Source organism: Hyaena hyaena, unplaced genomic scaffold (assembly GCF_003009895.1).
Source record: "Hyaena hyaena isolate Hyena2069 unplaced genomic scaffold, ASM300989v1 scaffold_219, whole genome shotgun sequence".
NCBI lineage: Eukaryota > Metazoa > Chordata > Mammalia > Carnivora > Hyaenidae > Hyaena > Hyaena hyaena.
Window position 1 is genome coordinate 1315311 of NW_024080850.1, and position 14902 is coordinate 1330212.

Consider the following 14902-nt stretch of genomic DNA (forward strand, 5'->3'; position numbering starts at 1 on the left):
CTTCACCCCAGGCTGCTAGTCAAGAATGGAGTGGTCCAAGGTGCGTGCCCAACAAACTTGATAAATGATGCGCGGATGGACGCAACCCAGATTCGGCTTGGCCCTGGGAGACCCACACCTGGGCTTCCAGGTTCTGCTTAGGTAGAGGAGTCACGTGGGTGGGTGCAGGCTAGAAAAGGACGCAAGAATTCTCTAAGTATCCTTGAAGGAGGAAGGGCAGATAGGAAGCAGGCAAAGCACAGGAGAAAAAAAAGGCACTTTATTAAGAAAGCTTTGGCCAAGCCCCTGCCGGGAGGAGCCCATCCTGGGGCACCCGGATGGGGTGGGAGCAGCCCTGCCGGGGGCCTATAAATACATCTCCTCGGGCCACTGGAGTCGCCCTTCGGATTCCCGCGGCATGTGGGGTGGTGGGAGGCCATCAAAACCAGCTCGACAGCTGAGGGGCCAGGGCTAGGGAGGCTGGGGCTGGGGCCACAGGGAGGGGACGTGAGGGGCCAGGCCGGGACCCGGGGACGCTGAGCCCGTTGAGGAGCAGAGACCAGCTCTCCTCCCCAGGCTCCAGATAACCAGATGCTCGGAGGCCTGGCCAGGGAAGTAGCCCTCGGCTACGGTCAAGGAAAGAGGCCTCCGGCCAGAGGCGCCAGGCCCTGGCCAATGAGAGGCAGCCGAGACAGAAGTGCTTCTGGCCTCAACCAATGAGAACGTAGCCCCAGCCGAGTACACTCTGGGCCAGTAAGAGGTGGTCTCTAGGCCGAACCCTCCTGTCTTCGGCCTTTGAGGCCCTGACTGGTCGGAGCCGTCGGCCAATGGGAAGGGAATCGCCAGCTAAGCGCCTGTCAGGCCTCGACCAATGGAATGGGGCCTTCCCGCACGAGAGCCGTGCTCCAATCAAGGAGCTGCCGCTGGAGCCTGAGCCAATGAGACCCAGCCTCCCGCCTGGCTGCTCCTGGCCGAAGCTCCCGGAGGCCGCAGAACCGGGGCCGCCGCGGGGCACGCCGGGCAGGCGCGGAACGTGGGGTGGCAAGCAGCGCTTCTAAGCCTGGGGAATCTGCGGGCACGGCCGGGCTGCCACCTGCTACAGAGTGGGCGCACCCGCCCTGCCCAGGTCGCCCGCCGCTTCCCGGCTCTTCTTGCGTGGCGGCTTCTGGATGGGGGTCTTCTTCCTGGGGGTGTCGGGCGCGGGCGCTGCGGCTGCCGCCTTCTCAAGCCCCGGGGCCTCTGGCGCGGGGGACGCGCGGGCAGGCGAGGCGGGCAGCACCGAGCGCTTGGCCTTCTGCGGCGGTGCCGGCTTCTCACGGGGGCCCTGGGCGCCCGGAGCCCCTTCGGCGCGGCCCAGGCTGCGAGTCTTGTCGCGCAGCTCCGCGGCCAGCATGGAGGCGACCTCGGGCGCCCCGCGCGGGGGACCGCCAGCGTCCGTGGGCTCCAAGAGGCCAGGGCCTCGGCCCCGCGCCCGAGCCCTAGGCGGCGAGGGGGAGGCGAGGGCTGGCCCCTCCTCCGCCAGCCCGGGGGGCCGAGGCGTCGGGTCGCGGGCCCGGGGACTGCTGGGCTCATCGGGCCGCGCCGACGTGTCGCTGGGCGTCCGTTTCCTCTTGGTGGGGCTGGGCGCGGCCTCGGGTCCCGAGAGTGGCGGCGAGGGCGCACGGGCGGCGGTGGCGGCGCCGTGCTTGCCGTGGATCCAGGACACCTTGGGCTTGGTGGCAGGGTCGGGTGGAGGTGGCTTCCTGCGCTCGGGAGATGGCGAAAGCGACAGGCCTCCAGCCTCGCCCCGGGCCCGGGCCGGCCGGGCCTCGCGCCGGGCTACGCGCGCATACAGCGCCCCGCCTGGCCCCTCCACGCTCGACGCCGACCGCTCGCTGTCAGAGGACGCGGGGAGGGGCGTCGCCTCCTCTGCGGACGCCAGCTTGGTCACCGGCGCGGGGGATGATGCCAGCGCCTCCGAAGGGGCGGTTGGGGGCTCTGCGTCCCGGCTCCGGCTCTCCGTTGCGGCCTCTGACAAGGGAAGAGCTGGCCGTCACGCCCTCCACAGAGAGCTCAGCCATCCAGCCTTCAGGCAAAAACCCTGCCTTTCCTCCTGTTCCCCGCCCCAGCTGATGCTCAGTCGCCCTGGTATCCAGACATGCCTGGCGAAATCATAGTACCAACCAGAAACTTAATTCCGAGACCCAGGGTGTGGGGCCGGTTCTGGGGGCTGAAGGGTAGTTCCTGAGGCTGAAGCCCTAACCTGGACCTGTCCTTGCTTCCCTTCCCACCACATCCCCAACCTGGGGGAGAAGGTTGGGGGGGGAGGTTGAGTCACACCATCAAATATGATCCTGGAGCACCTGCAAGGTGATTCATTATTCCTCATGAAGAGATAAGGCTTCTAAGGCTCAGAGAGGTTAGTCGCCTGACCAAGGTCACCCAGGGGGGATAGTCAGGAAAGAAGAGAGGCCAAGGCCACAGCCAGTCAAGCTCCTTCCAGATGTCTGTGGGCCAGAGCTTCCGGCAAAAGTGTGCCCTCATATACCACAGACCCCTGCTCCTATCTCCTCTGCCATCTTCTACCCGGGCCCAGAACCTTCTCTATTAATGATCTCTTAAAGAAGTGAATATGGGCCATGGCTAGAGACAGAAGAGCTGACCCACCTCCCCAGACCCTACCCCAGTCCAGTGCTGAGCAGCACAGAATGCCATTCTGCAGCCTTAGCTCTGTGTCCAACCCCTAGTCAGGAGCATCACCATGCCCTTCCGGGGCTGCCGGTCCCTCAGAGCACAGAAACCTTTTCAGCTGGAACATATCACTGGGCTGGAGGGAGGCCCAGGCAGAGCACTACTCACCCTCATGGGGTACGCAGTACACAGGGCCTTCATCAGTGGTGTCAAAGGAAGAGAAGGAGGCGCGGGAGGACCACGATGGAGAAGGCTGCTCCAGCCCTGAGGGTGGCTCCAGGAAGCTGCAGTTGAGTGTGTTATCCAGGTCGTGATGGGCCACTGGGGAAGGAGGGAGGCACAGCTGCCAGGGGCCCTGCCCTATCCCAGCCTGTGCCTTCACTAGCCCTCCTGCAACAAATGACAGTAGCCAAGAACAGCCCTTCCCTAAGACTGTGGGTGGAGCAGACAGTTCAACAGGCAGAGTGACACTGAATCTAGACAGGTGAATGGGTAGACGTGAACTAGTAAAAAGAGGTAAGGGGGAACAATGTAGTCAAAGGTGCAAGGTTTGTGTGTGCAGCTGGGGAGCTGAACATGGATGGGCTGAAGTGTTGGAAAGAGAGGGCTGGAGAGAACACCTGGCTGGGACAGGCCATTAGGGCCTTCAAGCCATGGTTGGACCCTGACCTGTAGGACCCAGAAAGACTTGAGGCATTTTCTTTTTCAGCTCAAATAACGGTGGTGAGGCCACCCTTTGGCTCAGCCCATCTCAGCAGACTGACCACCCCCCCCCCCAGGCCCAGCCCCAACAAATGGCTCAGAGGCTGGCGGGCCTGTCTGCCTTTCACAGTTGGGATGTGAGGTCCAGCCCCCCACACCTGTATCCATAGATGGCACTCTGCTGAGCGGGCCAAGGGGTTTTCTCAGCTGTCTCCATCTGTACCTCCCTTCCTCTTCAGAAACAAGTAGCAAAAAGGGAGTCCATTCCTGGTGTGTCAGTGCAGACAGAGGGAGAGAAGCACCTCCCTCCCACGTGGAGTCCTGACAAAGGGTTGGGGAGCCACAGGGACCAGCCTGCCCACTTTCCAGGAAGGACCCAGAGTACTACAGGGGATCCAGGCGGGCGGGGTGGAGGTGCTCCCTGTGACAGGGCATTTCCATGCACAGGTTTCCCCCTCCCCTGCCCCGTTCACCTGCAGCTACTCACCAGGACTTACAGTGCACTGCTACAGATTGTGGGGGTCCTGCCCCCCGGCATGTCCACACACTCCAGATGCAATCACTCCCCCTCACCGAGACAGGACCCAACCCCCCCCCCACATTTGCCTGCACACCAAGGACTCCTTCCTTCCTCCCCGAGCTCGCCTCCATCAAGCAGACCCTCTTCCATCCCTCCCCAACCCACCCACATCAACACTCAAGGCGCGGATTTCCTACACCGACTCCTTCACACCCATTTCCCAGCAGTCTCCTATTTCGGGAAGTGTTCCCCCAAAGACCCCGGGCGGATATCCTTACCTACAACCTTCGGCAGCTTCTGCCTGCGGAGCGGGATCCGGGGCAGCTTCATGCTGATGCGGCTGAAGCGCCCGCACAGTCGCTGCGGCGACTTCTTCCTCCCGAGTGTGAGCTCCCTGCGGGGGCGGGGCCTGAGTAAAGGGGTGGGGCGGGGCCTAGATGGGACAGTTTGATCTCTGCTGGAGCCCAGACACAGGAAGGGCGGGGCCTGAGCTAAAGATAGGCAGTGCCACACCCGGGGCGGAGCAGGGGCTTTGGCCGCGGCCCGGGGAAGGGCGCGCAGTGCCACCGACAGGGTGCTTCCTGAACCCAAGACAGCGGGACAGCGTCGGGCCTCACCGGCGCGCCGGGTCCTTGCCGCGGCAGGCGCAGCAGCAGCCAAGCAGCGAGAGCAGCAGGCCGAGGAGCAGGGCAAGCAACGCGCCCGCGCCCATCACGCCCTTGCGCTGGTTGGTCTCTGTATGGGAGGGCACCGGGAGGTCAGCGCGGGTGCCGGCACCTCGTGCGTCCCCCTCAATAGGATGTCCCCCTCAACCACTCACCCAGGCGGCAGGCACCAGTGACCGGGTCGCACGAGTCCTCGTGGCAACTGCAGGCCTGGGCGCAGTCCACGCCATGGAGCCCAGGCGGACACGTCAGGTTACAGCTACGGGGACACGGGGTCAGGGAGGGCCACGGCAGCCCCACCCCACTCCCCCGTGATGCCTCCCGCCCTCGTCCCTGCCGCGCACCAGCCCGGGTCCCAGAGCCGGGTTCTCTAGCTCCATTCTCGGGTTTGATGCCCACCACCACTGCCAGCCACATACTGAACGATCAGTATTTTGGAAATGATGTGTTGCACAATCAGCCGGTGGGATCTGGGAGACAGGGCCTGTGGTAACTCAGACTCCGTGTCCACTTCTGGGGCTGACTCTTGGGTGGGTGGGAAGAGGGGCTGCCAGACCAGACCCTTGGCTCTAAGTGGAGGTCTCTGCTCTCTCTGCACCAGCTTGGGGTCACCTCAGCCGTGCGGTCCTCAGAAGCCCACTGACCACAGGCTGAACTTGTTGCCAATCCCTTCTCTTGAGCACCGGCCGCGCACCAGAGCAGGAAACGCCCCGAAGAGCCTGACAGGACTCCCTGCGGTAAGCAGACCTAGGCTGAAGGGCCTAGTCTAGTCGGGTCTCATCTAGTCGGTCACCATAGCAGCACCGGGGGTCTGGCTGGAGCCCTGTGACGAGTACTATCCCCTAACCCCCTTCGGGTCCCTGGGCACTCACTGGGGCCCATGGACGCCGGGGCTGCACAGGCAACGTCCCGACTGGAAGTCGCAGTGGCCGCTGCCGCAATCGGCGCACACGAATGCACAGTCCTCGCCGTAAGTGCCATTGCTGCACTTGGTCTCGCACCTCGGAACGCGGGGAGAGACAGTCACTGGGAATGGGAGCAAATGAACCGAAACCCCACAGTGCGCTCCGCGGAGAGCATTAGGGGAATGGCGGGGCTGGGGGCTGCATGCCTGGGATATATTCGGCCTTGGGCTGCTTGCTCACCGGTCGCCGATCCAGCCCGCGTTGCAGCGCGTACACTTGCCGGTGACGTGGTTGCAGGCATGCCCGTCGCGGCATGGCGGGCAGCGGTGGCCGCAGCCCTCGCCATAGAAGCCGGTGGCGCATGGCTGGTCACACTTGGTGCCGTTCCAGCCGGGCTCGCATGTCAGGCAGCGGCCCTCGGCCACCGTGCAAGGCTGCTGGCCCTTGCACTGGCCGCATCTGGGGAAGGGGCGGGAGGCTAGGCGGGGCCCAGAGCCACCTCGCCCCAGTCCCCTTCGGCGCTCCGCCCCCCTCCTCCCCTCCCCAGCCCGGGGCCCGCGCTTACCGGCGGCGGCAGCCCAGGCCGTAGAAGCCGGCAGGGCACGGCTCCCGGCAGTACTTGCCGCGGTAGCCGGGCTCGCAGGCGCACGTGCCGTCCACAGGGTGGCAGCGGCCGCGAAAGCACTGGCAGTAGCGCTCGCAGCGCGCGCCGAATGTGCGCTCGCGGCACTGGCAGCGACCGCTCTGTTGCTCGCAAGGCGACGTGTTGCAGGCACACTGATTGTTGCAGCTGCGGCCCCACCAGCCTGCGTGGCACAGGCACGCGCCCGTCTGTGGGTCGCAGCGCGACGTGGCGCTGCAGTAGCACGCGCTGGCGCACTGCGCGCCCCACCAGCCAGGCTCGCAGCGACACGCGCCGCTCCGCGGGTGGCACACGCCGTGCTGGCACTGACACGCATGCTCGCAGCGTGCGCCCCAGCGCCGCGCGTGACAGGTACACTGGCCTGTCACATCCTCGCACTGCCCATGCGGGTGACAGATACACAGCTCCTTGCAGTCGGGGCCCCAAAACTGGCGCGGGCACTCTGCAGGGGCGGACAGAGAGGGTGTGAGGCCAGGGTGCTCTCGCAGGAGCCGGGATCCAGCCAGAACCTATCCGCGTCCCGCCCTCCGCCTTTGGGGACCCTCCCCCATGCCGGATCCCTTTCCGGGTCAGACCCTTCCCCACTCACAGGCCCTGCCCCACTGCCCAGCGCCCACCCGGATCCTCGCTCACTGGTGTCGCAGTTGGCACCGAAGTAGCCATGGCGGCAGCGGCACTCGCCCGGCCGCACGCACACCTCATTCTCCGAACACGTGGAGTTGCCTTCGCACACCGCTGCGGGCAAAACGGATCTGAGCTGCCGCGTGGGCTGCCCCCCCCCCACTATCCCCTCCTCCCCTCCTGCCCCCAGCCCCTGCCCAGGCTCCCAGGGTGCCCCACTCACCGACCCCACACTCGTCCCCCTGCTGCTTCCAGCCGGCGCAGCACGTGGGCTCCTGGGAGCTGCAGGCAGAGAAAGGACTCCTGAGCCTGAGCCCCAACCCCTGTCCTTGCTAGGGCTCCCCAGCAACCTCCACCCTGCCCTCAGGAGGTGATTATGGAGGCCTTGCCATATGCCAGGCACTGCTGTAGGTTCAGGTTTCCAGCAAATAAGACACACACTCCAGCCCTTCCCAGACACTGGGAAGCAGCAGCGGGCAGACTACCAAAAGATCTACCTCCAAGAATTTCTCAGTCCCTTCTATAAAGTGTCTTCCCCGCTCTCCCCATTTCGACTCACTCCTCTGTGATCTGTCCTGCACCCCCAAGCCCGAGAAAAGAACACCAGGTATTCCAGAAGGGGCTGGTGAGAGGTCCTTGAGTTTCCAGGACCTGCTTAAAGCGACATCGCTGGAGGTGGGGGTCCAGCCGGATGGGTGTCAGTATCTAGCTGTGACCTGGACAGCTGGGGCTGGCAGGGCTGACGGGCACACCTGGATACCCAGTTGGCAGATGTGCAACTTCTGAGCGAGGTGAGTGTGGACACAGCGGGGTGTCCACTCGGTGGAGGGACAGGGCACATATAGGGAGTCCTCCAAGTCAGCAGGGAAAGCAAAACAGTGAGGGCTCCAGAGCACCAGGGCAAGACTTAGAATGGAGGGCGGAGGGGCGCCTGGGTGGCTTAGTCGGTTAAGCGTCCGACTTTCGCTTAGGTCACCATCTCGCGGTTCGTGGGTTCGAGCCCCGCGTCGGGCTCTGTGCTGACTGCCAGCTCAGAGCCTGGAGCCTGTTTCAGTCTGTGACTCCCTCTCTCTCTGACCCTCCCCTGCTCACGCTGTCTCTCTCTCTCTCTCTCCTAGAAATAAATAAAACATTAAAAAAAAAAAAAGAATGGAGGGCGGAGATATTAAAGCATCTACTTATGTGTTTTAAACATCTTATTGTAATTTTATTTGGTTTTACAAGGTACACGACGTGACCTCAGTAGGAGGTAAATAACAGAACTGTTGCATTTCAGGGTAGTATGGCCTCCAAAACCCGGGGCACAAAGATTTAGAGGCCCTGCCAGAGTGAAAGGTACCATTGGAGAGGGTGAGTGTGGGTTCACAGGGGGTATGTCCACATGTGGGGAACAAAGGAGCCCGAGAAGAAGGAACAGACACTCAGGCTGCAGGTTTGTGGGTCCCAGCAGACCTAGAACTTCACCCAGATCTGAAGTCACAGAGCAGCCATTCCTACTTGAGAAGAGGATTATACCCCTTCGGGACTATGATCTAGAACCAGGATGTAGTATTGGGAGGCAGTTGGGAGGAGATGTGAGACCCTAGTGGGTGGGACCAGCTGGGAAGGGAAAGACTGCAGGTGCTCTTATTGTGCCCCTCAAAAATGCCCCCAGCCCTTCCCCAGCAGAGAACAATACCACACCCATGAAGGTCCCCTGCCCCACCCTAACGGTTTGATTCTCCCTCAGTCCAAAGATGAGGGGCCTTGGGAACAGGAACCATAAAATTCCAACCTGCAAGGAATGGGCCCGGTTTACTTTCCTCAAATGAAACTGGAAACCAGACCCAGGAACACAAAGCAGTCCTGGCTTTTCCGCACCCCTCACCATTGTTTCCACCCACCCAGCCGGTGCACAGGACTCGTACGTGCCCATCTGCAGGTAGAGCCAGGTCTGCCAGCCTATCACCCTCCTGCCCTTTCTGCCAGTTCTGAGCCCAGGTTTCTAGGTGGAGAGCCTCCGTAGGTGTCCCTTGCACAGGCGGCCTTGCCAGATGGCCGGCTGGGCTGGCCCTGGAGGCACTGACCGCTTTCTGCCCTGGCCACACGGCTATGTGGCTATGAGTCTGGTTTTAGGGCCATACGAAGCTGGATTTGATGCCTGTGTGACTTTGGGCACAGAACTCTGACCTTCAGACTTCTCCTTTGTAGAATGGTGCCCATGGATCTGGCTGGAGTATTAATAAAGCATGAACTAAGAGCTCAGCCAAGGCTTTGGTCTGCTCTCCAGCCTATGCTGTGCAGGCTCCAGGAAGCACCTGAGTTCACCTGGTCCCACCCCCACCCCCAGCATGGCCGGCACCCAGCCCCCACTGCAGCAGAGCTAACACTGCCTACCCCCAGCAAGGAGGAAGACCCATGGGGGTTAGCAAGAACATGAGAAGGAGCCTGTGGGACAGCTGCCTTTCCTTCTGGGAGGGCTGGCAGACAAGGCTGCCCTGGGGTGGCAAGCCCAGCCTCTCAAGAACTTAACAAAACTGAGACGAGGAGAAAAATGGCCTGGTGCAGGGGACTGTTCCCACACTCAAGCTGTAAGTTGGTGAGACCCTCCAGAGCCAGGCCGCAGGTCGGGCCAGGCCCCTTAGCAAGCACGCCTTCCTGCCTGCCTTCCTTCGGGCTGCCCCCTACACAGATCACAGTCTGCAAACAAAACTGCCATGATTCAAACAGTATGATCTTGAACCTGCAGCAAAGCACCCTGGGAGAACTCGGCTGCTTGCTCACTGTGCCAATGTCTGTCCTTATTCCCTCTCCAATCCAGCCTGGAGGCTCTTCTGCCCACCATACCACTTGGAATCCCATACTTCCCTGCTCTCCACCTGCCCCCTGGACACCCCTCCTCTGGTTTCTGTCCCCCTCCTTGGCTCTGTCCTCCCCGCTCCTCTGTCCAATCCCTCAGGAAGTTCCCCGGGGGCCCATCTAGATGAAGCACTGAAAATGCTCAGAGCCCTCCAGTGGGGCCAATCTTCCCAGACGGAACTCCTAGGCAACCCCCACCAGAATCTCCCCATCTCAGGTAGCTCCATCCTTGCAGTTTGGGGGGCTGAAACCCCAGATCACCTGCTCTGTGGTGACTGAGACTCCGCTCACAGCACACACCTGATTCATGGGGAAACATGCTGCTCTACCTTCCAAACTGGTTGGAAGATGGGATGAGCCACTTCTCCCTGCTCTGCCCAAGCCTTGTGAGAGCCACTCTCACTCTCCCTGCTTACTCCTGACTTCCTAACTGGTTCTCCCTTTTACCCTCCTAAGCCCGGTTCATCTGCCACCTGGCAGCTGAACATGGTCGGATCCCACCCCTCCTGTGTGTAAAGCCCCTGGGGGTTCCCATGGCCCTCGCTGGAAAAAGACTCGCTGTAGCCAGCCCATCCTCCATCCTCATTCTTTGGCCTCTCTTCCACCATCCCCCTCCCGGGCTCTGCCCAGTCCCCATGGCTCTTTTCAGTGCTTCCATCAAGCCCTTTGCACTTAGAGCCTTGCCCCAGGCACCGCAGCACTCCACCTCCAGACCTCTGACCACTCATCTCCTCCCAGTAGGTCTCCCCAGATCACCCTAAAGAATATAGCGGTCCCCAACTGAATACCTCCTACCCAACACTTGCTAGATGTCAGATGACTCTCTGTAAGTCTCCTCCACTGTGAGGACAGTGACATCTGTCCTGGCGGCTGTATCACTACACCAATCACAGTAAGTGCATGAGATTTTACAGGCTGCCCATCCGCTCCCCTCTTCAGGTCCTCCAGCCTCTGGGGAAAAATTACTGCGTGGGTAACAGCCTTGTAAGGGAAATGAAAGAGAAGGCCCAGACCCTGGGTGGACAGTGCCTAGAGTGGCCGTCCTTCCCATTAACCAGCTCCACACGAAATCACATTCTTCCCCTCTCCAGCCCATGAGACCACCAACCCCTCTTGACACGGTCAGAGTCAGAGAGCTTAAGCAATTTGTCCCCAGTCCACACAGGTGGGGAGAGGTGGCATCAGGATCCAAAACCCAAATCCGGGCTCTGGGCTACTGAAACAGGCCGCCTCATGGGGAGGTGTCCAGGCAACGGGACATAGGGAGCGAAAGGCTCAGGCTCCCGACCGCTTGACCCTGCCATCGGATCCCCCAGCACGGAGCCCCATCGGGGAAGAAGGAGTGACGCGGAGAGACAGGGCCGGCAGCGATCGCGCCCTCCCCCTCTCCAGGCACGGCCCCGCCCGCCGCTGCCACTGCATTCCTGGGGCCGGGGAGGCCCGGGAGGCGGCGGCGGCGTCGATGTGAAGCAGATGGCGGGCCAGGCCGGCCCCCGCCCCGGAGGCGGGGCTCGCAGTGGGGAGGGGTCTGCGCGCCGCGGGATCCGAGCTCGGAAACCCCGCGCGGCCCCCTAGCAGCCCCTTGTCTGCGGCGACTGCCAAGCCCCCGGACGCGGCCTCCCACAGCCCTTCGGCTCAGAGCGCCCCGACGGGACGCAGACCGGAGTCCTGAGGCCGCTTCTCCAGCTTCCCGCCCGCGCGGCGCCCCCCAACTTGCGCCAAATCACCCCCGTACGCCAGCTCCTCGGTCCAGAGCGAAGATGTTCTTGACCTCGCTGTGGCCTCTGACCAGCCAACCAAGTCCTCCGACCCCCGCACCCACTCCTAACGTCTGTCCTCTGCTCTTTTCCCTCCGCGCAAGATCTTCGGCCCCCCGCTCTTACGCGGGGCCTGCCCACTGCCAGTCCCACGCTGGCTTCCCCAACAGACACCTCGTGGCGTCTCAAGCCTGCGCGGCCCCTCCGCGCACCCAGTATCTCCACCAGGAATTCCACATCTTTCCGACCCTGATGCACGTCACTGCTTTTTTGAATCCCGCTTCTGGTCCACTCTGAGCGCAGGCTCCTCAGTGCCCAGCTCCATCACCATCCTCATCCCACCTACGCCTGCACCTAAGACACAAATCTGCCCTTTCGAGTCCCACCAGCCTCAAGATTCGCCGGCTCCCACCTCTCAGGAGCGCTGCTCCATCTCCACTCGACCCTCGCCCTCCCTCCCGCCTCGAGCCACACTCGTGCCCGGGTCCTTTGCACTTTGCAGATACTCTTCCATCTGACTGGAATGCCCTTCACCGACTTCTCCCTATGGCCTTCACAACCCGGCCCAAGGGCTCCTTTTTCAAGGTTTGAAATCTCAGACACCGTTGGTCACCCCTCGGGGCGCCTACTGCACTCCGTTCTCCCCTCGGCTGACTTCTCATCTGGGGTATCCTCGGATGCACCGTCGTGGCCCGGTGCCCAGACTCGGCCTGGAGAGGAGTCTGCGCCGGCGAAGGCGGCGAAAGGGCTAGAGCGTTTAGCTTAGGAAGGTCCCGGGCGCCCCCTTCCCTTGGCCCCTAACGTCCCCCTCGACCCCCTCCCCCAGCCAGGCCGGGCTCCTACCCGGGAGCGCGGCACACGTTGCGGCCGCGCGGGTTCAGCTCCTGGGACGCCGCGGGGCCGGGCAGCAGCCAGAGCAGCAGCAGCAGCAGCGGGGGCAGCAGCGGCGACGGCGGCCCCCCGGCTCCCCGGCGCCGCGCCGGCCCGGCCCCCCGGGGCCCTGCGCCCTCCATGCGGCGCGGGGCAGGCGCGGGGCGGGCGCGGGCGCGGGTGCGGCCGCAGCGAGAGCGGCCGGAAGCGGAGTGCGCGGCCGGGCGGGGGGCGGCAGGAGGGGCGCCGGGCCGGGCAGGAAATTCCACATCGGCTCCCTGATCCCGGGCCAGCCGCGGCCGGCCAGGCGGCAGCGCCCGCCCCGCGCGCCAGACCCCACCCTCCGGCCGCGCCACCGCCCCTCCGCGCGGCCCCCGCCCCCACGCGGCCGCTCGCAAACTTGGGGGCGAACTTGGAGGAGGCCCGAGGAGCTTTGAAAGTGGGAGGGGCCTGGGAGGGGGGTGAGCTCCCAAGGAATTCCCTGTCCGCTAGCCTTTCTGCTCCCTCTCCAACCACCCAGCCCCTCTCCAACCACCCACCAGAGAAACTGCCCTTGCGCGGTCAATGCGCGGCCAGGCCCGGGGTGGGAAAGGGAGTGAGGGACTAAGATGCGACTCACGGAAACTCCCTCGGCTCCCAGGACCTCGGAACCGGCGGGGATAGGGCAGCCCAAAGACTGCTGGGGTCAAGGCCGCAAGCCGGCCTCTGCTCCCCGAGGCAAAAGAGCTGGGCTGTTCTGTGGGCTCTTTCTGCGCACTTCGGTGCAAAGCCTGCAGAGGACACCCGAACAGGATGCTTGAGGCCTACGGGTAGACTTGGTCTGGCCTTGAGGCCTGGGCAACGGGTGTCTTCGTAGGTACGGACTGCACACATGCCACATATGCCGGGAAGGTAGTAGCATGGCCCAGCAGTGGGCTCGGATAGAAGGTGTAGGTAAATGCAGGTGGGGACAAAGGCAGAGGGAGGAGATGGGAGTATTCCAGGACTGAGACCCTGCAATCACGTCCCGGGGGTGAAAGGGGAGCCTGGTTGAGGACTTCTAGTTGAGAAGGCTATTGGATCACCAGCAGAAAAGTCCAAAAGATGGAATCAAGGGTGGAGGCCTGGGGGCTCCTGCATCAGAAAGAGTGGGGTGACAGCATAGAACAGAGCAGGGGCAACAGGGGCAGTTGGGTGGAGGGGGTGAGAGTTGAGAGGAACAGGACCTAGGGGGACAGGGAGGAAGAGGAAATCTGGGCCTGGGAAGCAGAGAGGTGGCCAGTGCTATGGGGCACAGACCCAGTCCCAGGGTGCATGGAACAGGAAAGGTGGACAGGCCTGGGGGTGGAACAAAGGGGGCGGGGATATCCAGGTCCCAGCAAAAAGATGAGCTTGTCTTTTGCAGACTTGGGAGCTGGTGGGAGGACCTGGGTGCAGGAGGGGGCACCTGACTTCTCTTGAACAGCAGGCTGAATACAGGCTCCTTGAGGAGGAGGGAGAGGCAGTGTCCTTCCTCACTTATGTGGAGGTGATCAGAGTGGAAGGTGGGCTGAAGGAGGGTCTTGGAACCACGGCCACTGAAAGGCCCAAGACTGTGGTCAATACCAGGCTGGTTGGGAGGGAGACGTGTCCAGGGCAGGCCAGAGGAGGGTGGGATGGGAACAGGGTAGGGAGCTTCAGGGGTTGGGGCCCTTCCCTCAGCCTTGCTGGTGAAGGAGGGAGGCCAGAGGCAGGTGACAGCTGGGTGAACTAGAAGGGGAAGTTGCACCCCTGAGATCACAAATGCAAACACTTCTTGGGGACAAGTAAACAGGCCAGCCACTTGTGGGCAGCTCCGCCTGGGCACGGCCCTGACCTCAGCAGCGCCCTCCCAGGGCCGGGGCCCTTCCCACGGAGGCCGCGTAGCCTGCCAGCAACAGAGGCCACCAGAGGCCCGTGTGGCTGCAGGGTCTGCTCAGCAGCTTGTGGCAGCCCAGCTCCTGGCTTGAGAGGCACAGACCCCAGGGCTTCGGCACTTACCCTGGCTGGACTGAGTTCGTGGAGGACAGGCACCTCAAACTCCATCCTCTTCTTTCCCTTCCCTCGGAACTGCTTGCCACCCCCCAACTCCCACCTCTGGGAAAGGCACCAGCTGGATGATGCCCCCAATCCATGCCATCACCAGGACTTTACAAATGTCTCAAATCTCTACCCACCCATCAGTGTACTACCCAGAGTAGTCTTTCTAATCACATCTGGCTGCCCCCCACTGCCCGCAGGACTGTCCCTAGCCTCATCTCACTCAAGACCCAAGGTCCCCTACATGTGTCCCATCATGGCCACCTCCTAGTTGATGCCAAGTTCAGGTGTTGAGTGAAGGACCCATGTCTGTCCCAGCCACCACCACCCCCTATCAGGGGACAGAGAAGTGTGGGTAAATGACCATCCCTACAGCTGGCCTGGTGCCATGTGGAAGCTGTGGGTTCACAGGCACCCACAAACTAACAACCACACAAGACACACCATAGGGTCCGGAGCCCGGGCCTACCCGTTCCAGCCAGGATGGCTTCCCCAGGCGGTACTTGAGAGGGTGAGGATTTTGTAGGCAGAGAGGGAGGGGTATTGAGCTGAGTGAAGGTGTGGATGCTGGGCCTCTGAGGGCCTCCCAAGCTGGAGAGCCCGGGCTGCCTAGGTCCTGAGACAGGAAGTGCTGGGGGTGGGGGTGGATAGCCATGAACGCCTCCCCATGGGACAGTGGCGAGACTTCATTCAGG

At 62.7% G+C, this 14902-nt stretch overlaps 1 protein-coding gene across 2 annotated transcripts; it reads right to left on the reverse strand.

Moving 5' to 3' along the window:
- Nucleotides 1-237: 237 nt before the first annotated feature.
- Nucleotides 238-12313, reverse strand: SCARF2 (scavenger receptor class F member 2). Of its 2 annotated transcripts, none has more exons than XM_039242948.1 (11): nucleotides 12144-12313; nucleotides 6929-6987; nucleotides 6718-6819; nucleotides 6007-6526; nucleotides 5682-5900; nucleotides 5409-5537; nucleotides 4692-4795; nucleotides 4489-4606; nucleotides 4150-4265; nucleotides 2818-2970; nucleotides 238-1989 (listed from the first exon to the last, which is right to left on the reverse strand). In XM_039242948.1, exons 1-11 carry the CDS (start codon nucleotides 12311-12313, stop codon nucleotides 1076-1078), a joined length of 2604 nt encoding a protein of 867 aa, XP_039098879.1. In that variant the 3' UTR covers nucleotides 238-1075. The 2 variants fall into 2 exon arrangements, with proteins under 2 accessions (XP_039098879.1, XP_039098878.1); XM_039242947.1 differs by having other exon boundaries at nucleotides 4150-4280.
- Nucleotides 12314-14902: the final 2589 nt, after the last annotated feature.

What these genes read in the sequence shown, in the direction of transcription:
- SCARF2 (XM_039242947.1), bottom strand. Translation starts at nt 12,313, where the DNA reads ATGGAGGGCGCAGGGCCCCGGGGGGCCGGGCCGGCGCGGCGCCGGGGA. An exon ending in CCCGGCGTCCATGGGCCCCA is followed by an intron (nt 4,796 to 5,408) that starts GTGAGTGCCCAG and finishes GTGTCCCCGTAG; the next exon opens with CTGTAACCTGACGTGTCCGC. An exon ending in GGCAAGGACCCGGCGCGCCG is followed by an intron (nt 4,281 to 4,488) that starts GTGAGGCCCGAC and finishes CCCTTTACTCAG; the next exon opens with GCCCCGCCCCCGCAGGGAGC.